Genomic DNA, 27,511 nt, shown 5'->3' with positions numbered 1-27,511 from the left:
GAAAAAAAAACGTTCCCGCCAGTGCCCAGAGGGACGTATACGCGCGCGCCGCTGATATACACAAACAAGCCGAAAGGGGGAAAAACCGCGTAATGCAAACATCGGGAAACCTGGCAGTCTATTCTGGTAGAGATTTTATCGGACTTACCGGTAACCTTGATGTGATAGGGTAACTGAGCTCGCCACGTGTCCTGCATTTTCCGATCGGGCGCGACGCATCGATACTCCCCGGCTTCCTGGTAGACCACCCGGCTCAGAGCGAGAGGCCCGGGCCCTCCCACCGGATCCATTCCGGGCCCGTGGCCCCAACAGCCGCCGTCGCACTCGAGGGTCACAGCACCACCGATTTGCACTTCCATCCTTCGGGAATCGGTCGCCTCGCCGTTCAGCGCTTCCGCCTCGGTCTCCATATCTGGATCATCTAAATGCCATTGATTTAAATCTCTCAACGAGTGGCAAACTCGAGATTCGAACTTAAACGTATAGGGGCATACAGGAGAATAAGACAATGCACGAAAAATAATTCACAACGTGGACGTAACGCACATCTAAAACGGCACTTTCAGACTTTCCTTCCTAGACATTTTATACTTTGTGAATATGGTAAAAAATGTGATAAAACACGCGGCAATTCACAATAAAAATATCGTAATATCTTTGAAAATCTGGATTTTGTTTGTCACCTAAAAACTTAGCATGCTTTTACATCTGTCGTTACACATATTTCATCTTTTTAGATTCCGCAAGTATACAAATATGAATTTTCCTTGACGCCGCAAAAAGAAATGTTAAAGCGTGTCTCATAATTAGTAGCTCTTGCGAATCCTAAATGTGCCTAAGAGTTTTCACCAAATTCACTTTTTGCTATTATTTTGAATTCCTGATTCGATATCGTTCATCGTCATCGAGGAACTACTCGAGTATCAGAAATCAGCGGCACGTACGAGAGATAAAGTTGAGGCAATATCTCTCTACCCTCACGTGCCTGGTTCGACAAAATCTTTTCCCCACCGCGACGTTGCGTACTGTCGGTTCCAACTTCTACCCTTCCTCATCCCTCTCGTCCTTTTCCGATTCCACCTATGGAATTATACGGTTACGATTGTTTGCTCTCCAGCTAGCGCTATGTCCACAATTGCAAAGAGGGAGAAAGACAGAGAGATAGAAAGAGAGAGAGAGAAACAGAGGAGGAGGAGGAGGAGGAGGAGGAGGAGGAGGAGGAGAGAGGGAGAGAAGAGGAAATGCGGAGAGAGGGGGCGAGAGAGTAGATGAAGGGGGTTGCTCGTATCTCTGTTCGGGAATTAGAGCCGGACTGCTACAGCGGAATTCGGCTGAGAAAGAGAAAGAAGCGGGGAAGGGGGAATGGGAGGACGTAGCAGTCCTTTGAGTTAGCAAGCTGATCTTCCAGCTCATCCTATAGCAAAACAAAGGGATCAAAGTGGTGCGGATGCGATAGGAGGCTTTCACTTCCTCTCACGCTCGCTCGGCTCCCAACTATACCTCGTTTGTCTTGTAGTTTGTTCGGAATTTTACAGCAAACACCACCGCTGTGGCGCTTTAACAAACAGAGGAAAGGAAAAGGGAGAGAACGGAAGGCTCGGTAATCAGGCCGGTAATTTGACGTTTTTCGTCAGCCAGCATTACTCCCCTCTTCAACAGGCTCTCGTTATCTCCAAATTTGATCTGAAGTCTCTTCTTCTACGGTGGTGGCTTGTGATCGTCTTAAATCTTAATGCGATTCGCGTGCGCTAAGGTGATTAAGATTCTCATATACTCGTCCGTCTATGATCGCGTTATCTCTAATTACTTTGATATGCCTTTCGTGTTCCTACTAATTGAATTATGCACATCCAAGATGCTTTGTTGAATCGAATGTTTGAACATTATCAAGTATCACTATTATGGACTTAATAGAGATAATTTTTTTAATATATGATAAATTTTTTTTAACGTTAATAAATTAACAATTATACTTAAGCATGTATTATATAGAATATTACATGAGTATACATGAATATATTACATGAAAATGTAATGTATAAAAAAATAATGTAAGTTTGCATCATCTATACTACACGAGAGTAACAGTCACGAGAAAAATCTGTTCGGCTGTCGATAGCCCTGGTCTTATCACTCCTGTCCCTTTAAACTACGTCCTATCTGTAGACTGTCTACAAGCCGGCGAAATTAGCGCGTCGGTTTAACCCGCCTTGACGTTATCCGGCGGATAAGTAATCCAGGAGGAGATTCGAACAGGACATAGTAGCAGTGTAATCGATAATTCCCACGAAGGAGGATGGTTGGTTTATAGGTGCTCTCTAGCCATCTAAATTGCGTAGAGATTAGGTGCTCGGAAGCCCGTATCCAGCATCGTCGGTCGAAGGAGCAGACGAGAGATCGGGAGAGAGAGCGCGAGAGAGAAAAGGGGAGGGGCAGAAAGAGAAAGAGAGAGATACAGAGAGAGAGAGAGAGAGAGAGAGAGAGAGAGGGGCGGGAATGGGAGTGATAGAGAAGAGTAGAGAACTAGATAGAAGACAAGAGGATGGGGGAGAGACGAGGGCCGCAGGTTTGAGATGCAGGGTGCGCATCACCCTCTGGTTATAATGGCAAGATGGAAGGAATGGGGCTAGGTAGGAAATTTGCAAATTTTCACGACGGGGCACGGATAATTTCCGGTTGGCTCGGTGGTTTCCGCCCTTGACAAATGACTGTGGTATCCGGTTATTGGCTGCAGCGACGACCCCCTTCGCATTCCGAATCAGGGGGAATGTCTCTTCGAGCGCTATCAAATGCATAGGGGATAGACAATACATCAGCCAAAAATGCACTGCGACGTAATTATCTTTCGTAGGCGCTACCGTCGTTTTATACATATTTATAACATTACGTGACATTTAATTTACTAATTTTGAAAAAAGAAATGCATATAGAAAGATAGAAGCACAGCTTGACGGACTGTCAAGAATATAGTCAATACAAACAAATTTGTCTCTTGCATATAAGAGATCTAAACATATTCTTGATAATCGCAATTTTGTAAAAAAAACTTTTATATTCTGTCGAGTAGCTATTTAAAAAGCAATGCATAAAATAAATGTCTACATATCCTTAATTAAATCATTTTGTAATATATCGTCTATTACTTTGTCAACCACGATAGTTCCATATTACCGGCAAAGGTCTATTATTTTAATTGTAAGATTATAAAAATTAATAATTGAAAGCGTCGTAAAAATCGTAGAAATCTCAATTTAGCAAGTTAAATTATGAAAACTTTCTCCAAAATTATTTCAAAAGAATACTCTTTCTTTCTTTTTTATCAAAGGAGATACATTTATTAACTTGACGTTCCTGCTCGAATCCCGCGCGAGAAATCCTACGCTATTGAAAGCGACAAAGTGGCGTGACAACGATTTACTCACAGCGAACGTTGAGAAAATATCCGATGCTGGTGAAAATGCCGAGCATATGCCGCGTGTAACACTTGTACCAGCCGCTCTCGGCCCGAGTGATTTTTGTGAAGTTCAACCATCCGTCATCGCTCTGCTCCACGGGGGGCGGTCCATTGTCTGAAACACAAGCGGAAAGCTGGTGGATATACGAATTAACGCACTGGAAACAGCACGCACGGTCCGCGGATTTGCGTTAACGTCGTCGCGCAGTTCGCGTCAGCCGAGCGAGTCTCGGCTGCAAGCGACTTCTCTCGTTGTTCATGATTTCGCGACATTTTTCATAGAGACAATTGCCGCGCACGCAATTCGATCATTAATTACTTGAAACTACTAGTTATTAATCGTCGAAAAGAGGAAGCGGATCAAAAGTTAAAGTTTAATTAATTCCACAATCTTAATAGATTTAAAATTATTAGATTATTTTTTTCTTGTGTGAATGTGCATAAAGTTTGTTTATGAATGTATTGTTTTGGCAGAATATGACATGTGGATCTTCATTAATGATAGCATGGATTAGAGATGTAGACACAAAAATAATTAATTAGATCGTAAAAATTCTTTTAGACAAGATTATAAAAGATGTTAATGATGTCTTGTTAAATCTGGCCTGTAATGATTTTGTCTTACTTATATATTATTATCGAAATTGTTGCGTTTCTAAAATGACGTGGTCCATCCCGTTAGATAACACTATTATATTAATTATGAAATATCATTTTCGTGATTAAATGTTCTTGGATAATTGATTTAAAGTTGTATTGGCGAACTGTCTGAGAGAGATAGAGGGATAGAAATAAAGAGAGAGAAAAGGTGAAAGCTGGCATATGTTTCTCGTTCAAATTATTCACAAGATAATTAAGATAATTACGCAATACGGCAATTTAGAGCGCGACATCACTCACTGCAATGGAATTAAAAATGTATTACTGCTGATGCAAGTGCCATGGCTATAATACCAAAAGAAAATAATTGAATTGTGGAGGGCGACCGAAAAGAAGAGTCCAAAAGGACATTCATTCAACTTATTCATAAATGTGGAAATGATTCCGAGAGAGCCGGTATCAATCCCGCTGGCCTTTCTTTTGCCGTTTATCGCCGAAATTTTCATTTAGCCGGAGCCTATTTCTTTCTCCACTATTTCGGCTCTACCATCACCGCTCTCATCCCTTCTCTCCTCTACCATCGACCTCGTTACAGCGAAGCCGCGGATTCGACGCAGCTGTCGGATTGGCTAGTTGAAAGTATACCGCTCTGGCGAATGTGGAACTACCCTGGGGAACAAAGGAAAAGAGAGAGAGAGAGAGCGTAGTCGGAAGACACACTCACATGAAAGGTGGAGGATTACACAGGAGGCGAGGAATGCGGGAAGATATCGGAGAAAGGACTGGAGGCGAAAGAGAGAAGGAGCGGATTCCATGTATCGCCAGACGGAGTTTTGTGGCGAAACTTTTATATAGGCCAGTCATAATCACGGGAAGGGTGGTGGGCTATTCTATTAAAGACACCGCTCGCCTTTAACATTGCCAAGGCATGCTCGATTGTGTTAACGGTACAGTATCCTTGGCGAACTTCGTGAGATGCGGCGCCGTTTCGCATGAAATAGGGCCAGGCCGTGACTTGATCCAAAAAAAGCATGACATTTCTGTGGTAAGTTCGGCCGGGAAATAAACGAAGCCAACTCGAAGTAAATTGAGATGCAGGACGAAGAATTTCCTGCCAAAATTAAATACATGAAAATTTCTCGCGTGGTAAATTATAAGTGTGTTTCGCATACAGGCTTTTATCGGTGTATTAAGGTCCCAATAATTTTCTTCGTTTATTAAAAAAAAATCGATTTTTTGAGATATACAATTATGACATAAAATAATAATGATAAATTAATTGAAACATATGGTGATTTCTATTTTCAACGACAAAGATTTTCAACGATAAAGATTCTTGTGACAAAAGCAATTTTATTTTCGTAATTAACCTACGATGTTTCGCAAACTAATCGTCCGAGATAAACAATCTGACCCTCTTGGAAAGCAGTAGAATCATAGCTTTCAAACGAGACCAAGATTATCGCCCTACAATTTTTCTGTGCAAATATATTGGCAATTATATCTATATCCGTGTGATTTTTTAAATCTAGGGGCGGAGTTGGTCAGTGCACGAACGCATTTCTCTCGACATGGCGCATCATGTTACAAAGCACGTGTACATGTTTTCGCACCTGTTTTTTAGTAACGGATTAGCGCACCTGTCAAATTACATAAAAAGTGTACACGATTTTCTAAACGCTGTAACGAAAAATTGACACGCAGCGACGTGCAACAAAAACCGATCTTCCATATATCGCGTATCACACAGATACCTGTGTTGAAAAATATTATGATACGTATATGTGTTAAAAAATATTATGATACAGGAATAAAATGCTGATCTGTATAAACTGCAAAGGAGATTTGTTACATAACCAAAATATTAAAAACTGTCCAAAAGGTGCATAAAAAAATATTAAAAAATATGATACCAGTTTTGTTTTTCTCCTTATCAAAAATAATGTTGTCACTCATAAAATGCTAATATTATTAAATAATGTTTAGCTAAAATATCCGGCATGTTGGCAAATAAAAAGAAAGAATACATAATATAGTTGAAGAAATAAAATCTAACATCAGTAATAAGTACACTTATAAATTGCCGCAACTGATAATTATTTCTTTAGACAAAAGGATACAAGGACATAAAGCGCGGACTTTAAAGTTAATAAAATTACGGACTCGGAACGGTATCCTTGAATTATTCTGAATATATCATTGGAGTTCTGATATCCTCGCTCCACCTCCGAATGATAATCGTATAAAGATCGACTTTCCCTTAAGCGATTTCACGCAGCTGACGCTCCCGTTTCTTCTTGCAAAATGTTCCTGCGTCCAATGTATCGGCGTAATAGATCATCCGACAGAACCATGATAAATTATTTTTACGTTTTTACTTCGACCTTTGTTTGAAAGTTTCCCCAACATGCTGCAAGATGTTCGGAGGATACCACCACGTTGGATACAATCACAAATTACACATCCGGGAATGGCATAGTTCCTGTTGGCTTAGTTCCTAGCTTAATCGTTTAAACATTCGTTAAGGGGAGTTTACACACGCAATGATTAGTGGCGCCAATCGACTAACGCCAGGAACTGAGGAACAATGCAAGTGTAAACACTTAATACATACTGGCGCTAGTAATGTGGCGTTTACTGGCGGTTATTGGCCAAAGCATATAACCTCAAAATTTGAGGTTATATGCTTGCTGTCATTTACTGTGTGTTTAATAAATGTTAAATATTTTCCATATTATACGCCAATCACTGTGTAAACACTCGTGAGTTTGCCAGTCGGTTTCTGGCGCCAATGAATGCCAGTCAGTTGGCGCCACTAATCATTGCGTGTGTAAACTCCCCTTTAGTCTCAAAGCGAATCCCGGCTTTGTGAAGCCATATTGCGAAATCGACTATTTGTTGCAATACGGGAAATCGGGAGAGTCTGAATTTGCCTTACTTGCCTTCCCTATAAAGGCTTTGAACGAGAGGCGAACGTGCTTTCTCGAGAAGGAATGGGACGTTTAATAAGAGTAACCGTACCAAAAAGAAATTGGGAATGGGCGGCGGCGGCGGCAGCGAGTTTGGGGAAAAGGTTCGCGGACGGCGAAGGCATTGCCCGGGGCGGATACGTGCTCCAAAGGATATTAAAGTATTTTAATTGCAGCGGATCTCGCGGAACGGCTGGGAAGGATTTATTCGAAATCACTCGATTGAGTCTATGAATAGGGATTAAGCTTGGCCCCGCCGCCGCCGGCGCGGCGTTGGCTCGGCGCAGCGCGCGCCGTCGCGCCGAGCGAATTCCAGACGTCAGAAGTGGAAGGCAGAAATAATTGAATATTTAATAGGATAACTCACATATAGCCGCTTCCCGTCGCAGCCGCGCGGCGTCATCCGTCACGACGACGGGACGTCGATTTTTCTGTCACGTCCCGTGGCTGCCGATTAATTATACAGTCTGCCCGGACGTAATACGAAGACGGGGACGACTTTAATAAATCTAGTTATTTCGTAGCCAGTGCACACAGAAAAAAAAATTATTTCACCGATCCGCGATACATCCTCGCACAAAAGGCTACGATTTCCCCTGCTCACGACTGTAGTAATATTGACACGAGAAAGATATTGTCTGTCGCAAGCAGAATTGGAGGAGCACACATATATCAAATAAGATCTGCGATCACAGAGATATTCGTTGCCGAAGCATCACACAGAACAAACGACTATATCGGCAACATGGCAGTTTAATTAATTTAACAGCGAGGTCAGAATTATTCTCGAAGAGAAATCAAATTTCAGATATTATTAAATTAAATAAATAATTAATGTCACGAATGTAATACGATTGACAGCCGAGTATTTCATTATCAATCGAAAAAGGCTTTTATTCGGGAAAATTGTTACTACGCGAATAGCTGTATGTGTGAATGTAATATGCAAGTTTAATTTTTAATTAATTAATCTTTGATCATTATGAGTCGTATAGGCAAATTATTATCTTACATTAAAATAGATACACTGAAGAAAGTTGTAGCGTCGCGAACTTATACCAAAAATTGACAAATTTATGTTTCACGTACAATGTTACATAAAAAATGTTAGGGATTTCTGCGGCCATTAAGTACCTAATTCTTCTATCGTGGTGTATGATATAAGAGTATCCGCGGTATAAAAAGTCGCAGCACGTCAGACGTACAGCTAAACCGTTACTTTAGAGCAGTATTTGGCAATAATTCTTGTAGAAATCGCAGTGCCTTCTGACGTTTGGTAATAACAGGTCGTCCATCATAGTTCTTATCACTCGTACGCGGCTGATCGCAGCGAAAAGTGACGGCTGCAGCTGTTCTCAGCGTTTTGTGTAACTCAATAACGAGATAAACGCAACTACACAATCAGTCAAATTTTTCGAATTTTCAGATCCTAGATTGATAACGCAATTCTTTTTATCGATATTCCGAAAGAACTCGCGCATTAATTTGTCGTTCAATTTATATAGTCTCTAATGCGATATTTGCGGCAAGTAGTTAACGCTTCAAATAGTCAGTTAATTCCCTAATTAAAGTATAAAATTATATTATTAACATTAATTTAAGTTTCTAAAGCCGACACAGAGAGCTAATATTAATTCGCTTGAAAATGATAATGAAATTTACACAGATAATTGTAAAAGGATAAACGTTATACAACATATTTCTCAATCTATAATTCTTGGCCGTGCGACATAAAGAATAACAGAAAGTGCAGTAACATTTGACTATAAATCCTTTCGTCTTTTCAGCGTAATCATTTTTACAGGTCTTTCGACTCCTCATATATATCAAATAGTGTAGAAACGCGCACTTTATTTTCGTGACACTTCCATCGCACGATCGCACCGACTTCGTCGGTACGTCAAGGGAAGCATAGTTTTGCTCAAAGTTTTAACGGACAATAAATAACTCAAGACGCAGAGACGGAAAGACGATCGTGATTCACTCGAGATGTGAATAGAGCGCTGCGCGAAATCTCTATCGAATCTCGAAATTGTTATTCGCGATTGTGATTTACGCCAGCAGCGAGGCTGATGGTACTTCATCGTAGCGGCGGCGCGGCGGCGGCGGTGGGGACGGCGGCGACGGCCGCGGCGGGCTGCGTCGCGAATGAGCTTCTCGTTTGAGTGCCTCTCCATGCTTTTCTGATTAATTCAAGAGAAATTGTAATTTCCACTCCTATCGTATAAAGTTGATCGAAAAGGCAGTCTTGCGTAAATACTACGCGGATCAGGCTACGTAAAGGGGATTAAAAAGGTGTTTCTTAACGAGCAGAATACGAACGTGGAAGGGCGGATTAAAAAAGTTGGTTGAAAAGCGATTTAATCGGCCGCGTTAAACTCAGGTTGCTTTTTCGATGGAACACTCGGGCGTGTGCGGCACTGGCTCTCGTGGAGACCATTACTGGATCTGTACGAGCTGATTCTTTGCATTGATTATAACCGACGCGAATTTGCTGAATAGAAAGAATAATAATATCCGCGAATAAAAGCGAAACAGAGCTATTTCAATATAGTTTCAGTTCTTTCTGAATGTCTGTCGAAACTAAGCACTGAGAATTTTCGATATAATATAAATATAATTAATCCTGAATGATATTATTAACGCTGTATGTGAAATGCTATAATTAATGCTTAATGCTAAATGATATAATTAATATCGGAATTATTGGTATTATTACTCTATATTCTGCATTAATGCTTTACTTCAAAAAGAAACTACTTAGCGCAGAGTAACGCAGATTAAGGACAGGATCCATTTGAAATTATCTTGCGTTTTAATCGAATCAAAGTACGAGATATATCGATCGGCGTGATGCGCGGAAAAAATCATCCATTTCCCATATTGTAGTCGAAGCGCAATGCAGCTCGCGTTTCCGGAATGCAGGGTGGCGCGCTTTTAAATATTTATCAACACCTGCCCGATTCGTTCACAGCAAGAAATCGCGATTCCGATTTTCACTCGGGGAAGTGAAATGCATGGCAAAAGCGGCTGACTCGCGTAGTGCAGTACCCTGGCGCGGGACGGGATGCACCTAGGCGAAAAGTTGGTCGGCGCAGCGAGTACGTTTAACGAATGTAATGGGTTCACCCGCTTAAACGGTACGGTCTAATCAAGAAAGTGGTCTCGCCGGCGAACTCCGCGCGGAAATCCCTCTCGTTCTCTTCGTTTCGTCCGCGGCCCCCGTTCTCCCTATCTTACCCGGCTCAAGCCGCGCTGATTGACGATGAATAAAGGAAATTATGCTGCGGTGAGCTTTTATTCGCCGCACCGGCTAAAAAGCAACGTCGTTACCGATCCACGAACGACGGTGTATACACCGTAAATCCTGTTCCAGAATCCAAATCGGGGCGGGAGCCTTAATTCCGAAAAAGGTTTCGAAATCGCGGCGGAGAGTGGATGGAGATATACGATTTGGTAACGCCGAGCGGGATTCAATTTGGCTTAATAAAAATATAGTTGGCTGGTTAGAGCAAACCGGCTCGTGTAATAACATCTCGTAATACACGACGCTTTATGCAATTTAATTATGCTAATGACCCGGGCGATAACGGAACACGGAATATGCGGAATTTAATGGGTAAACAGATTTTTGCTGGTTGTATATGTATATTGAGAGCCGTATTTGTGACACGGATATAACGTAACCGAAATTTAATACCGTGACTACAACGGCGTATTGTGAAATTTATAGTGCTGGATTTCATGCGATTCCATATTTTCGTTATGTATACGACAGCAAAACGTTTTTGGTAAAGCGTGCCATGGTCTGACCATTAAAATACACACATAATAAACGAATGTTTTCTGAAATTCTGCCGATTTTTATGCGTATCTCTTTATTAATAAAAATGGTATCGACTCTTTGCGAGATAAAAATCATTTTAATAGCTTACTGATTTTTAAATAGTATTGAGTTTGAAGCATTTTTTTAAAGTGTATAAATATGCGCCACTGCATTTCATAGCTATGCGATGATGCATCGCTGCTAAAAAGACAATTTTTTCACATACCTACGCACTTTCTTGGCGAAAGGTTCATAAAAATAAACGTTATTGCGCGCCTTTCTTTGATGGACGTATGTGTTTACGCGGTGTCCATTATGCAAAATTATACGACTCATGAAAAACGATGACGTGGATAATATTGCTTTCCGCACGCGAAGCTGAAAGCAGATATCCGGCAGCAGCCGATGTACTTTATCGAAATTACTTTGCTGTGTTTTTCATGAGCGATTCGTATACGGAGTATCTTAGACGGAGCATCTCCCTTTTTCGGACTTTACCTCTTTGAAAAGAGTTTTCTTTCGCCCAAAGATTTTATCTTTTCCTACTGCTTTTTTATTTTCAATATTAATATCTTAACTGCAGTAATCCAAATTGAATTGCTGCTACTAATAAAAGTATACTTTGTGAAATTAAAGGGAAGATAAAGCTCTGCTTCGATAGATCTATATTTTTTTAAGTTACACTCTTAAAAATTTTTTAATTTTTGATCACACTACCTGTAACCAATCGAGTGCGGTTTTATGAATTATATAAACGGGATCTTTAGGAAAATATATAAAATCAGCGAGATTATTAAAATTTTACTGCTTTACTCCCCATTAGCTGAAGGCATCAAGTTGAGAGATTGCTTCATGAAAGTCACTAACTTAATAAAGTAACCAAGGTGAAGCGCCATGAGCGATATGTGGCAACGGAAAGAAAGTATAATTATTTATTATCTCCATTTAGTGCATGCAGTTTAACTTTGCACTATTAATCTTTAATCCCCATTGAAATTGAAGTAAAATTATCAGATGTCTTTGATAAAAAAAATATGTATAATGTATAAAAATTTCTTCTTTCACAATTCACGTTTATTCATCGTTAATTTTCAGATGATGTCAATTATATCTTTTTGCTCCGTAGAAATTTTATTTCTTCTGCTTCGCTACGATGATAATTTCTCACGGAACGCGGATTTATATCGCTTATTCCAATCAATGAACACCCCGATTGGGGGAGATAAGGCAGATTAAGCTTGGAATATGAAATAACGGTGGGATTAAAAGTGCCATGAAACGTTCAGGAACTGCTCACAGGAAGGAGGGAATTATAGACAGTTTTAAATATTTATCAGGCCATAGAAGCGGCCGCGGCCGGTGAGTTCTCCCACGACAAAGAACAGCCAAATGGTAATGAGTCTATGCGTCTGAGTACCCCCTTTCGTTCGTCTTTTTGTAAATTTTAATACGAATTAATTATAACGCGAAACACTCTGTGCTGCAAATCACGATAATCTTTAGTTACTTTACATTTTAAGTGCAAGGCTATGTAATCCGTCGTTACGGTGTCATATTGTTACTCATCTTCATCAGGATCAACCATTTTATATATATAGAAATTATTTGTTAAATTAATTATTGTTATTAAATACTAGAAAAGAAGTAAATAAGCTCAATTATATTTTAGAATGACTTTTTCCTTACAATATCCAAAATATTTTATTTTTTGGAACACACAGGTTACCACAAGTTGCATTTTGATTAATTATAATGTCAAATATAAAGGAACGATATTATTCACGTTTTAAATAATAAAAAAACAATGTTCACACATGATTGTTCTACACATAAATAATGTTTCTTTCTGTAAGAGTATATATGCACATTTATACATATACGAAAAGTACATTATGGAATATATTTCAATTTGATGTTAATAAAACAATAAGTTATTGCAATTGTTAACCAGTAGATACACAATTCCTTTGTTCTGATTCCTGGGACATTGCGATGCATTCACGTCGCATCTGATGTATCCGCGTAATCGCTCCCGTTATCTTATCTCTTTCTCTCGTACAAGTGTCGGCCAATAGGGCAGATTAGATGGAGCAACGTGCTGCTCCGATATCACGCGTCGCGTAACAGCTTCCTCGACGTTGCTCGTGTACGGCACGACGAGGCGCGCGGCGCGGCGCCGCGCCGCAGCGCGCCAAGTCTCCCTTTATATATAACGCCGGCACGAAATTTACAGTGCGGAAATAGGCGCGGCTTGCAGCCGCGTGTAGTGGTGCATCGAGACGGGGATAATATCGAGCGCGTACACCTGTCTATCGGGAGCCGAATGAAAGCGCGCCGCGCCGCGCCGGCGAGAATTGCCGGGATGAAAGGGACCGGCGACGGCGTGGGGTTGTCCATTGTCCCGATTTCTGCCGGCGTCTGTGTGGTAGAGTTGTCGCGCCCGTTGCGGTACGTAATAATGTGATTATGGGATGTACCACCTTACCTCCCGCCCCGACTCTCGAGCCCGGGATCCCCGAGATTTAGGGGAGGTGAGACGCTGAGACGACAAGGTTGACGGAAATCGCGTGAATGCAGAGAACTTCGGAACCCTCCCTCGTCTTCCTCAAACCCCTAAGCTAAGGACGACGTTATTATGCCGCGAGCGGCGACATGCGTTTGACTCACCTAAGCATATCGTTGGTAATGGTTTAATTACGCGAGAATTACTTCTCTCGAGGAATGAGTGCGCGATTGTTACGTTATAGCGGATTTCGCATGGAAATAAAGGAAAGTCTCCGGCTCTATAGAGAGTGCATTTTGCAAGGTATAATACATTAAGAATGGCGCTTACAATATTATTACTTCGAAACATTATTTGCGCGCCATGCGATAATTATTATATTATAATATGTACGTATAACTATATATATATATATATAGTAAAATTCGCATATAATTGTCAGCTCACGTTCTCTATTATCTACACAATTAGTCTTTCAATTTCAATACCGCAATCGCATTGTTAGCTCATTTATTTTACATGAGGAAGAACCAAATTCTCCTCATAATGATACAAATTTAATCAAGTAAGTCATTTTTACGATCCCATTATTAGTTTGTGATTACACGCGCATCACATAAGCCGCGTTTTTCGCGAATCGATAAGAACATTTTGTTTAGAAAGGGTTAACGCGAGAGGATAACTCGATAATTCAATTAGAGCCGTGTTACGCTTATCAGTGCATTGACGCGCGCGTTTACAGATAAGTTACATCTCCTTTAGAGTTATTACGAGGCCGATATTACGCCGAGGGTCATGTGCATCAGATTCCATCCCATCCAAGTGCCTGTTTACAGTGATTAAATTATGCTCACGTTGCCGTTACACGTGCCCGCGCTAACGTGTCTACCTACAACGTGACGCGTTTCCTAGCTGTATAGGGAATGGGGAGTTGCACGAAATAATGCACGTGCGCTTCGCAACTCGCCGTCTGCCAAAACACTGCCTGCGAATATATGTTGTACATATATGTATACGGGACATACTGAAAGCACCCTTTCTAAGTCGTAAACTTTCGAGTAATGTTAGAAAGAATGATGATTAAAAAAAGGTTGAATTTCTTTTCAAGCTTCCGCTGTTGCTACTTTTGGTTTAAAAAATTCTCTCTCTTCGATTAGCTCGTAATTGATGTTTTTCCTGCTAAAGATCTCATAAAAGATTATTGTGCATTATTTCATCAACTTTATCGCAGTCAGTCTTGAATATATCTAATCGTAACCAATGTTCAGATTTTAATTTTATATAAAAATAAAAAACTTGTTTGGGATTGGAAAGAATATCTAAAAATAACTATCTTAATTCACATGTGACATGCATTATTGAATTTTCGAGAATTCATAAAAGCCGGCAATATCTTCATATTTTATCAAGGTAAAATCTATTTGAAATTAATAAATAGTTGGCGCGTTTGTTTACGTACGATGTAAATTACTAGGTTGAAATTCGCTTCGGGTAAGGGGCTGTTTGTAGCGGCGGTAACTCATTAAAAATCTCATTACCGGACGTATTTAAATCGCCAAAAATTTACCCACCGTGGAAAATACGGATAACGTTACTGCTGAGAAGAGTTAATCTCCACGCCATTCAAATGGTAGAGTTTAAATGAAAGATAAAATGTAACGTGATATGTGTATAATAAACGTATAATACGTTTATTATAACGGTCTGTTTTGAGATCGCTAGAACTTCGTGCGAGGAAACAAGTGGCGTTAATTAATTAAAAAAAAAAGATATTAACGATATTGATTTACCAACTTAATCTCTATTTATATTAACTATAATTACTTTATTTATATTAACTAATTATCCTTCAAACTATTCTTTCCTAAAAACTTACAAGTAAATTATGAATATGTTTATTTATGTATATATTTTATGTTGATTGTGATGAATACGCATGGCTCGGAATGAATAAATATACAATCCATTCAATATCCTTGCAAATAATCCAGCATGAATAACGAGTGTCATTGCATCGTTAGTTGAAAGAAATGCAATTTTTCATTTTTTCACATAATAAAGAACCAAACAAAAACTAAGAAAGTAACTAAATAAAAAAGAAAATAAGTATCAAATAAATAATAAAACATACTTCTTTCTATTCCGCATAATGCACGATTTAAAAATTAAAAAGCATGCAAAAAATGTTATATTTTTACACAGGATTGCTTTGCGCGAAACGTATCTAAACTTGATTAAATTAGTAAGTTAGTTGTCCTTCCGGGCCCAATTCGAGAAACCAGACGAAACGCACCGCGCGCGCGCGCGCGCGCGCGCGAATTCCATTCCTTTTTTTTCGCTCGCCACTTACCGCGCTGCCAAATTGGAGTACTGGCTGGATTGCTGTCTACCTCGCATTTCAGGCTGACAGACATCCCCTCGACGATCGGAATTCCAAAACCAGGTAAACGCGTTATCGCGAACGATGGAGTATCTGAAACAGGTATTAAGTGACAATTAGTGTCAATGCCACGAGGTCGATATACTCTGTGATATCACAGAGAAACACCAAAAAAAGGAAAGAAAAATCAAAGACATTAGGACCATTGTTGCACCGCAAGCAGATCGAATTAAAGTGACATAAAGTACAATTTTATTCCACCTTCTTTATTCTATCTTGAAACATAATCTCAAACTATCTTGAAAAGAAATACGACATCGTAGATATCTAAATTGCAGAAAATACAAGAGTCTTTCTATTTTCAACTTGCCCTACTTTCGCGTAATATTCATCTAAAATTCTAAATGAATTCTATAATGAAATTCAAAATAAAAACAGTCGTTTAATAAGTAATTCAGAAGGTCACAACAATTGCGAATTGCAATCTTATTTCGCGGACGATAGCAAGTCTGTGAACTCGGTACTTCGCAATTTCCGAATAAGATTTCCGCGGTAATCTTGAAATGTATTGGTCAATGTAATCTGATTTCTACGCATTCGAAAGTCATTCTTTGTACGAGAGAGATTCTACGTACGGATCTATCGGCTACTGCTGCAGATTGAATCCTACGTGCACGAAAATATCCAATTTTCGAATAAAAATAGTAGACTTTAAGAAGATAGATTACTGAGAGATGCGCACACACATACACAATTCACAATAGCGAATAGAAAAATCTTTCAATTGACTTCCATCCTTATCACTTTTGATCATTGCTTTCCAAACGTCAAAAATAAGAAATATATTATGTACATTTACTTAAAAAGAGATTAAATAAATAAATTAATATCTTAGTAAATTCAATCAAAAAATGATATAAATGATATGATATAAATATAAAAATTAAACATTTTTTGTATCGCAGGGCAACATTTTTGTCATATTGAATAACTATGCTGTCTGCTTTGAATATAAAAATAGTAATAAAACATTCTTCGGTAATATCATTGTTGTACATTCAATTTTGTTCCAAAATGTGGCCTGGATACAGATATCGTTCTTCTATGGTTGAATTAAATAACATTTCCAGATCAGTAGTGCTCTCTCCGAAATTTACTCAGCGCGTTTCAGTAATGTGAAAATACTTTTCACATTATAAATATCTGTTTAAATAGTTTGTTTGTAGGTAACCTCGTAGGATGCTTATTTTCACTATAGAAGTTCATTGTGACCTGCTTTCGCGCGGAGTTCACTTCCCGAATACAAACCAGCTTTCCGCCCCGGAGCGACATTATGCGCAGCGACATAACTTCACATCATCACCAAATAGATATAGCGCAGAGAAGCGACAAGAGAGAGAAAGAGAGAAAGAGAGAAAGAGAGAGAGAGAGAGAGAGAGAGAGAGAGAGAGAGAGAGAGAGAGAGAGAGAGAGAGAGAGAGAGAGAGTAAAAGGGAGAGTAACGAGAAACGTTGGCTAAAACGGAATGCTCGTTATAATGAAGAAGCAAATCCCGAGAAGAAGTAATTGAACGCATCAAGTACCTCTAGAAATCAAATGTAATCGTCGGAGGTGACGCGTTCCTGCCGTTACCTCTGGGAATCATCCCTTTTTCTCTTTTGCGTTCAGTACGGCCTTTCCCTTCCATGTCATTAGCGACCAACGTGGAAGCGAATTACGGAGTTCAGGCATATTCAGTTAGTGTGTATATAGGGCGACGGCCGAGAACGGCCGAGAAGAGCGGCGAGAAGGGGAGGTTTTCAAAATTGTCGCCGAACAAACGAGGTATAGATACAACGAGGTCGCGGCAAGTAATTAACGAACGGGACAATCAAGATTTTACGAGCGCCAAGGTTGTGTTCGTTAAAAGGTCACCGTACCATCATCGACACCAACGCGACGAATGGTGGAAATATCCACGCGTTCTGTTGGCGCCCCGACGAGCGGGACGTCGCTCGATGCCCATTCCGGCGCCGCTCGAGCGATTTGCCGTTACCGTTATATCACCGTTCGGCTCGTTAATATCGCGCCGCGACTAACGGGACAGCCAGCCACCGAAGTCGCGGAATAAATTGGAGATGCGTCAAATTGCACGAGAGAAGGAAGAGACGAGCCGCTGGAAAACGTGACGAGAAGGGTCGCGGGCACGAAGGGGGTGCGCAGAATATCGGAAGCGGAACGCGGAGGGAAGCAAAATAGCGCGCGGATGGGGCGTACGAGATGGAAAAACGAAAAAGTGGAGAAAGATAAAACGGAAGGCGAAGCGACGCAGGAAGAAGGAAGGAGAAAGAGAGAGAGAGAGGGGGGGGACAAGGGCGGCATGACTACCAGGATGGCTCGAAGTTATTCACTCGGCTATAATAGCGCGGTGCTGGGACAATGCAAGCTTAATGAAAGCTTCTCTCCCCGGCGCACCCCGACGACCTCACTCCCTCGTTTCGCTCGTTCCCCTTCCTCTTCCCGGTCCGTCGTAGCCGCCGGGCACGCCGCACTGTAGTCCCGGTGCAACAGCGTAAACACCAAACAAAGGGAACAATGAGACACAGAAGTGTCCCACAGACCTCGATCGCTTGATGAGAACTTTAAAGCGCGCCCGCAAACTACCGTTCATCTTTTATTCCAGGATCGACAATGTGCAACGTGGGGCGCTATAAAATCCTTTTATCAGCGATTCCGCCAAACTCTTTTACAGGAATCCATTAATATCACCGAAGCGCGCTTTTTACCGCGACTGCACTCTCTGTTCTTCATACAGCTCGTGATCTTCGAGCGTTCTCTTTTGAATTTGCAACGCAATGCTTGCTAATTTTTTGTATCTTCTATTTTTTCATTTGTATTATCCTTCATCAGCAATACCGACTGACCAAGTTGGACGGTAATAGCAAGTAATTGCCTGCTCAACACGGCGCAAATCGTACGAGTCGGACCGCGCGGATATTTAAGGCGACACGAAGTCCTCATCTCTCACATACAATGAATCTCTTCGAAAGAAATTTCTCCCGCTGTTTCAGCCGGAACGCCGGTAAACTTTATACGGGCCGTTAAGTAAACCTGTATACGATCTGCGGGAGAGAGGATTTCGTGAACGCGTGCACGTAGAAAAGGTAGAACGCACAAATATATGATGACATTATTAAACGGCTGAAATTTGTTATGTACGTAGAATCTATATTGTTCTTATGCGAAATTTAATAACGATTGACGAGGCGAATTTCAGTAAATCTTCGAAATTACACGTATGGAAGTTGAATAAACTTCGGAGGCATAAAACTCGAAATGACTGCAGGTATAATTTTATGGTAAATACGGCTTTGAACATAACTTCACGTTCGTAAAAGTAATTTTACGAATTCAACGTAACGCAGCATTGTTATTTCTATTGTTGTATTCGACATGCCATTTCTGTTTGTCGAGATTGCTTTTTTACGCGAATCAAAATAAACGACACAGCCAGCAGTGTTAATTTGCTTTAAATCAAGAGGAAACCGACATCGATCCAAAGAAGCGCGAAAAGCGTCGATCGCGAAAACGGGGATACGATGGTACTCGAATATGAGGTATAACAGCGAGAGAGAAAAAAATTAGAGAGCGATTCGCGGTCGGCCGATTGCAAATCATTAAACAACCATCATCGGTATAACTGCGTCGTTATTGAAACGACAAACCACCGAATGGCTCTCGTTGCAATGCGATAATGTTCGTTGTATATATTTGCAAAACGACGAAATGGCGGGGATGCGTGCGTAGTGCGAATACAAGCCGCAGGATAGCACCGAGAGCATACAAAAATTCGTCGGTTGCATCATGGTGTCATCTGCGCCGAACAGCTCTCTACAGTCGGTTTTATGTATAGCGCTACCCGGAAACGGGACGCGTTTGACATTCCTCCGCCTCCTCAAATAAATTGCCTCTGAGCGAAACAACCGTATAATAAATTGCATATTTTTTTAAATGCTTAATTATTAATGCTGACTCATTAATGTATCCAATTTTAGACTTTTCTCTTTACAATTTTTTAATCCATAATTTAATCATTTGGAGAGTACTATAATTGACTATTGAATTCTTATTCTTCGATTGACAGCTCGAAAGCTGATATTGTTTCTCATGGTGGTCCTACGTAGTTCGTCATAATTCATCACGATTATCCGGATGACGAAACGAGGACGACAGACAGATTTCTGTCGATCTTGCATTTCGTCTGTATCAGCCGCCGTGCTAAACCATGACCGGTATGTAGCAGATTTATGCACATCGAAACGACCGCGGTTTACGATGGCAGCCGTTAAAGTTTAAGTCCGGCTTTATTGGGTCAATAGGCAACGCGCACCACGTGCGAAAATTAAGCCCTCGTAACGTGTCGGGTACACAAAGGGCTGGCAGCCAAAGAGGCAGACATTGAATAACGCCTCGTCGCGCGGTTTTCCCATTCAACCGTGGCACGTATGCCGCGTGACTTTATTAAACATAGTCTGAAGGGAGAGATAAACGTTTCCGACAAACAATCCGGAAAGACGTAAAGGATGGAAACTGAAGATGCCATGAAAAATGCCGTCGGTGATCCTCATATCATAAAATATTAATGTATTATAAACATAGAGGCAAGATATGCAGTTACAATTGGAGATATAAAAGATTACATCAAACAGTAGTAAATGATACTCACAATACGTTAAATTTACATTAGACACAACTTATTTAAATATTCAATAAAGATCCAAATAAAGATCCAAATATTTTAGTCAATTCGTGTGCGTTACATAAATCGAAACAGGTCTGAAGTAAAGTTACTGTTCGCTGTTTCATTGCTCTGTGCAAAAGGGAATATAAGAGGCGATAAGGGAAACTTGGGCACCTGATCTTGTAAACTCCAACGACTTCGTTTCAGTGCCGAATCGTAATCTCAAGTTCACGCAGCTTCCGCGCGCCCTTAAGCTAGCAGTTATTCTCCAAGGAATTACCGCGCGAGAGCTATACCAGTCCTTGTTACCTACCTAAGCATTCTCGTGTTGCTACATAATTACCAAGTACCGTAGAGTTGCCGCCTGTTATTAAGCTGCTATTAATCTGGTTGATGCACCGTATACGACACTGCATGCCAGATTGTGCTTAGAGATAGCCAGCGCTGTGCCAGCAGATATGTCATATCCAAAAATCTCGGTGAGCCATTTGTTCGAAGAACAGAATAGAATGATTGCTTTATTGAAAATAAATCATGGGCGTAAAATTCAAGATAAACGATAACGTTAACAATTGCGAATGTAAATAATGTAAAAAGTTAACAAGATGTCGAATGTCATAGAGATAATACGGTCCTTAACCCTGACTAGCTAAGCGTGGACTAATATGTAAACGAACAACGGTACCTACTACACGCGTGCGATAAGCGCGATGCAAATTGCGGCGGGGAATAATGGAAACACTTGATCGCGTGTGTATGCACATTAGAGGGATTCGAAACAAGCGGTAGAATTTTCACTGTGGGACCTCCACGATCCCAGACATACGTTTAATGCGACGCTCGTCTGGGGCGCAACTGTTTTATCGCCGTGGGGGTTTGGAGGCAGACACGGTTGAACCGCCATAACTATATCGCGATGATATTATCGCGTACACCGGCGCACCGTGCCATTTCACAAATCTACAAGTTATTTTCGGATCAGTCGGAACCACCACGCAGCCGACATACCGGTGCAATTTCGCATGAGGCTTCGCTCGTAGCCGTGTTATTCAAGCCAGACGCGCCTACAAAACACGGACGCGTGTGAATTGAAGCTAGTCGGCTCGCGTGCACTTTTGTAATCGGGACGATATGCAACCTGTGTCTGCGAACAACGCATTCATCGGGCGGAGTCGCGATGCAAATCGGATTTTGGTTGAAACACAGTGTCGCTTAGAGTTGCATACTTTGCTTGTGAATACAATGTATTGATTGTGTTAGTGTTAGGACAGGTAAAAACAATAGGGTTAATGACAGCATGTCGATCCTGTTAAAAGGCAATGATGGTATAGAAATGATAATAAAATACGTGCTTGCGGAAAAAGTAATTAAAGAATAAAAAAATAAATGGACGTAATTCTATTGAAAAAGGACAAGTAAAAAAATATACGATTAGATAATAAATATTCGGAAATTAAGGTACGATAAAAATGTTTATTTTGTTTTTATCACATTTTAAAGAAAAGTTTTTAAAGCTAAATTAATGTTATTAGCACTAATGTACCTAATTAGATAAATAACTGAAATAAATAAAAACGTATACTGTATCAAAGTTAGTTAACTCGGAAAGAAAATAGAATCAAAGTAGGTATCTGTTTTACATGCACTTTTCGTATATTGAATATCTTGTGGTATCTTTCCACTTTGCTATGCTATTTATAAATTTGTGCAAAAAGAACAAATAATAAATATATGTAGGAGAGAAAAAGAGAGAGAGAGAGAGAGAGAGAGAAAGAAAAGAAAGCGAAAGACTGTTATTGCACACTGTCGCAAGCTCGTAGATATAATACTATCGAGAAACACCATCAACCTTCTCGAAACTCAAGGATGTCAGTTTGAAAAAGCAATATTACTCCGGGGATCCCTAATTCAGCCTAATTGCCCGCTTATGCGAATCCTTGAAATATTTATGAAGTTTTATGAGAATTTTTCATCTTGCGAGCGGTGCTCCTTTGAGGAGACCCCAGAGGGTTATGAAGACTTCAACTTCGAATAGCGATTATGTCGATATCAAAGGTATTCGCATTGCTGCTCGAGGCTACGTATGAACCAAATTTATTCGACCCGTTGTCGAACTTCGATTAAGCACTCGCAAACTACTTCCCTCTAATGCCATTCTCTCTCTCTCTCTCTCTCTTTCTCTCTCCCTCTCTCTCTCTCTCTCTCTCTCTCTCTCTCTCTCTCTCTCTCTCTCTCTCTCTCTCTCTCTCTCTCTCTCTCTCTCTCTCGAATACAGTAGTTATTAGCTTTCAGAAACTTACTTGTACCTGGACTTACTTGAAACAAGTTATGTTATATCTCGCAGAGGTAGATATATAGCGATCTCGTAGCGTTATACTACAAAATAATAAAAATATAAAAAGAAGAGAGTTGCAAAGGAAGAAATTATTTATCAGTTATTAAATTACGTCTTTGCGATAATGATTTTTGTCACGAACGGTCGATCTACATACCTACACTGTTAGCTTAAGCATTTCAGTACAGATACACGTACGTAATCGCGTAACAATGTTCTTAGTCTAACTCCTTACATCAAGTCTTGTTGTTGTAGATGTAGTAAATGTGTATCGCATACGCTATATAATTATACGTAACTAGAATCTGGTGTTACAGCGGTGTAGTCTCTATAGAATATACTCGGGAACGTGGAGGGTACATTCTCTGCGTTCCCCGGAGTATAAGATATCCTATATCCTCCATATCCTCAACAGGGAATACACCACTTTAGACGTCGACGTGAGGCGCCCACGAAGCTGTCCGAGCGGGAAGCGCCCCGTCAGTTCTTGCGATATAAGAAATAGAGCGGAAACTAGACGGCTCGGTCCACAGCAATTGAATAACCGCGCGCGCTGTTTACTGATTTCATCGGAATCTCATTTTCGTATAATAAAACTGACCAGTGCAAAGAGGGCAAGTGTCACAAGAGGTGCAACCTTTTCTTCAGAAATAATAAATAATTACGACTCCAAAGGCTGTCGTAATTATTTATCAGTAAACCAGTCGTTTCATGAAGATTATTACGGATAATATATGAATAATATCTGGTTACTACAAATTTTCTATCTTAATATCATATTTTTTTTAGAAAAAAAAAATGTAATTGATTATGCTGTCCTTTCTACAGTACCTAATTGATTCCATTCGGATTCACGACATACAACTGTAAATCAAATTAGCTATGTAGAAATTATGGCTCTCAACTTGATGAAACTAATTTGATTTTCCGTAAATATTTGAAAGCCATTATCTAAATTGATATTAAAATAATCGCAGCTCTTCCGCGATATCGCAGTGATATCGATTTTCCTGCGCTCCCTGAGACTGCGCAACACGCCCTTGCGAGCAAGTCGTCCACCGCACAATGCCACTTTTGTTTTTCTTTTTCGATTAAGAAACGTGTCCTTTAAATCGACATGCATGGACGCAATCACCGTGTCCGACTGCACATTTTCAGTAATATTACCGATAATTTAACGTCTTTAGACCGCACGCGTCGTCATTTCAACAAAAAAAAAAAAAAACTGACCGACCTCCATTTCCGCATCAAGATTTTACCACTTCATAGAATAAATCCGCGATAAAAGACCCTCTAACGACGTGGTATATGTCGTTTTAATTCACGGACGAAGGGAATGTGCCTGCTGGCGCGGCGGACGGCCGGACAGAAGGAAAATCGTCAGCCCGTCGCTTTAATGAAGTGTCGTCCACAACGACAGCCGACGTTCATTTCGCACATATGTATGTACGTAGTAGAAATCTCTCGTCCTCGACCAGCCCTGGGAATTATATACGACGGCGGTGGTCGGATGAGCGACGCGAAGGAAGGTGAGACGAGATGGTTCACCGCGGGAGTTGAAAAAGTGAGAAACGGCGACGAAAACTCGCTGTAGCTTGTGCGAAGGAAGAAAAAACGAGAAAGAGGGAGAGCAAAGGGGCAGAGTCAGAGAAACAGTCGCGCGGAGGGCTGTCCGCATGTAGACGTTAACAGTGATATTAATGCGGCCCGGCAACAGGATACACGCGAGAAAAGTCGGCTGGGATGGCACATTATACGTCACACTTCGCTGGAGATTAACTTCGACCGCGAAGAAGGGGTGGGGTTTCGGTCGTACGAAAATAAGTTCGAATTCGTATGACGAAGGAATTTCATTTGCGAAGTTGGTTTCACGCAATTGCAGCTGCGTGGGGAAACAGTCGGTGATATTAACGCAGAGATGTGCTAATCTCATGAAGATATCGAAAAAATATAATTGCGTTTGTTATAATTGGTCCAATAGCAATATGTTGGAGAATATATTTTAATTAAAGCGATCCCCTCTTTTTATTGAAATGTTTCTATTACGCCTTCAGAATACGCGAGATATTATTTTCGATACTTTATTCAATCTTCGATGTCATACACGCGAAAAAGAATATTTTATCCTAATTGTCACGCCGCGGCCGTCGCTATTTACGTAAACACATAAATTTCCATTTCTACCAGCATATTAGAATCTGAACTTATTGAGAATGTATTGGCTTCAATTTCTGTCGGTAGCTTATACGTTTGCCAAGCCGCAGTTTAGGAGCCGTCCACAAACGAGAGCACAAAATTCTTCAACAATTTCAAACTTCCGCCCGTTGAACGGAGGGGGATTCCTGCAAACTGGCGGCTAGTCGATCCCGGCACAAAAGCAGAACGTTATGGCACAGGCCCAGACGCAATTGTGCTTTAGAACCCGGGCGCGACCTGTCTCATTTTGCCGCGGAACATTTTCATGCCGCTGCCGCGCGGAACGCGTAATCCGGGACTTAGGCAGATCGCGGCATAGAGGCTCGATGTAAACTCGTTGACGTTAGTCAGCGTCGGTGTGCGGAACGCGGACATTTGGCGCTTAAACCACGACGTCGACAGTGTAAACGACGGCATCTGTAAATAATGACGACGCGAACCGACGATGTCGGTTGGGGAAACGGTTCGTCGGGGAGTAGTTTGCGTTACGGATAATTCGAATCGTGAGCTTTTCAACAGAGACGGCCGTTTATCCGGTACGCAAGCATCAGACCGATTGCGCAAAACGAGACTTTACCTTAGAGACTTTAAAGATTTTGTGGTATGAACGTTTTATCAGATTTGTCAATGAAAAATGTTTCAAAATCAGAGTTATCCTGATTGATTTTATTTGCCAAGTATTGTTTTGTCGACTCGGAATCTGATGCGGTGATTTCATTGAGCGATAAACTACAAATTTTTAATCTTTTATGTTTTTTATGCGGATTTATATTATTATCTACAAGCATACATATATATGTAATTCATTTTTTAACTGATAACATGTTTTTTAACACGTAAGAATATCTTGTTTTTTTGCAGTCTTTTATTAAATAATATATATTGTTTAGCTAGAAGCTTTTAAAAATAATGATATTGCTTATATTACAGATGTACAAATTTACATTATAATTAACTGAAAAAGAATTAAAGTCTTAATCAGAAAAAGAGCTAAGTGACAGACAGAAAACAGATGCCTGGTTTATGGACGTGCTCAATTACAGATAAAATAATGTTTCAAGAGAGACCAACCAGTAATCTCTCTAATGTCTTTCTTATCAACGCATAAAAACTCACTGCTCTAGATGTGTAAAAAGAGTCCAACTTTAATCAAATTATAGTTGCTTCTATATTAATGTGCTTCTTTATATTAAGTGATATAATACGACTTGTGTAATTTTCTTATCAGTGATGTACTTCAGGATTCTCTCTCTCTCTCTCTCTCTCTCTCTCTCTCTCTCTCTCTCTCTCTCTCTCTCTCTCTCTCTCTCTCTCGTATTATATATATAGAATCAAGAAGAGTTTACTGTTAATATTCGTCGTGAAGTAGCCATATTTTATTATGCAACTCGTGCACGAGTGTCATTCGTACTAATCTGGGAGCATCCCTTTTCCCAAGGGAGTTTTCAAAAGGTGAACGGAATAATGTATCCAATTCAGAATCACAGGTCTATTGAGAGCGTAGACGCCTGTGTCTACTTTCTGATAGAATCAACGTCGTTTCATTGAAAGCCTCGCGGCTTCTGCGAGCCCAACCCGACCGAGGGAGGGTAAATACCGCACGCGAATAATATACGCGTGACGCGAGACCTCGTGGATACACATCCGGTTGCGTGAGACAGCGTGTATATGGTAATGCCGGGGTGGCTTTACGTCAAGCGTTAACGATTCCGCGTTTCGTGATATTAATCTGAATTTCAAATTTCCACGCTGCGGCACCTTCGCTCGGTGCAGCGGTGTCGCCGGGCACGGAGATGCACAGTCAAACTTACGCACTGGACCGGAACTGGTCCCCGACCTAACGCCTGTCTCCGCCCGCGGTGACTCCGGTCTACCGTAAAAACATTATTGACCTTACCTTAACGAGATAGTTAAACTATCGCGCGCCATGCATGCACCCGAAGATTGCGAGCGAGACTCATCGGTGCGCGCCAGTTGCCGATATGCTTCCGGCGTTGCAGGTTCGTGTTTTACGAAGAATACGAGAGTCGAGTACGGTCGTCGGAGTTATATTCATTTTCGTCGGTTTCACGATCTACATTTCCGTCGTGTCGTTCGCGTCCCCTCCGGAGGGATAATAATGGTCGTAAGACGTCGAATGGCGGAACGCGTGCTTAAGCGCTGTAATTTACGACAGAGTGGCAGATTCGTCGGAATAATACAGTAGTAAATACCGTTGTAACGCCGCGAGTACTGCTGGCACGAGTGAAATTACTCGTATAATGAGCGGCGTGTATATAGCGAAGAAGCTCGGCTACTCCTCGGAGTGAAATATAAATACGCTCCGTGGAGCTGATGGAGTAGCTGGCAGGCGCGTTAAGGTTCCGGCAGAGATAGTAAAAACCAGCTCAAAAGAAAACTCTGTGAGAGCTGAACCGTGAAGACGCATAAAGATGAGCGTTAACCTGACGTCAACCGCGGTAGGCTAGTTTTAAACTCATTAGCAAGCTAATAGAGACGCGGAGAATTTCTATCTTCATAATTGTCTC

The 27,511-nt window shown here is 40.8% G+C and overlaps 1 protein-coding gene across 3 annotated transcripts in view; it reads right to left on the bottom strand.

The window, feature by feature from the left end:
* Positions 1 to 27,511, bottom strand: part of Tei (irregular chiasm C-roughest protein teiresias) — a 140,270-nt gene that overhangs the window by 61,907 nt on the left and 50,852 nt on the right. For all 3 annotated transcript variants that reach the window (XM_071717634.1, XM_071717632.1, XM_071717633.1), the window contains exons 6-8: positions 15,703 to 15,825; positions 3,423 to 3,569; positions 149 to 421 (exon numbers count right to left, since the gene is read on the bottom strand). In XM_071717634.1, coding sequence (XP_071573735.1) covers positions 149 to 421; positions 3,423 to 3,569; positions 15,703 to 15,825 — 543 coding nt within the window. The remainder of the gene's footprint in view (positions 1 to 148; positions 422 to 3,422; positions 3,570 to 15,702; positions 15,826 to 27,511) is intronic.

Source organism: Temnothorax nylanderi, unplaced genomic scaffold (genome assembly GCF_030848795.1).
Source record: "Temnothorax nylanderi isolate EJ_2023f unplaced genomic scaffold, tnyl_v1.0 TNYL_tig0219_pilon, whole genome shotgun sequence".
NCBI lineage: Eukaryota > Metazoa > Arthropoda > Insecta > Hymenoptera > Formicidae > Temnothorax > Temnothorax nylanderi.
Note: the sequence above shows the minus strand (reverse complement) of the source record. Positions and strands in the feature narration are given on the sequence as shown.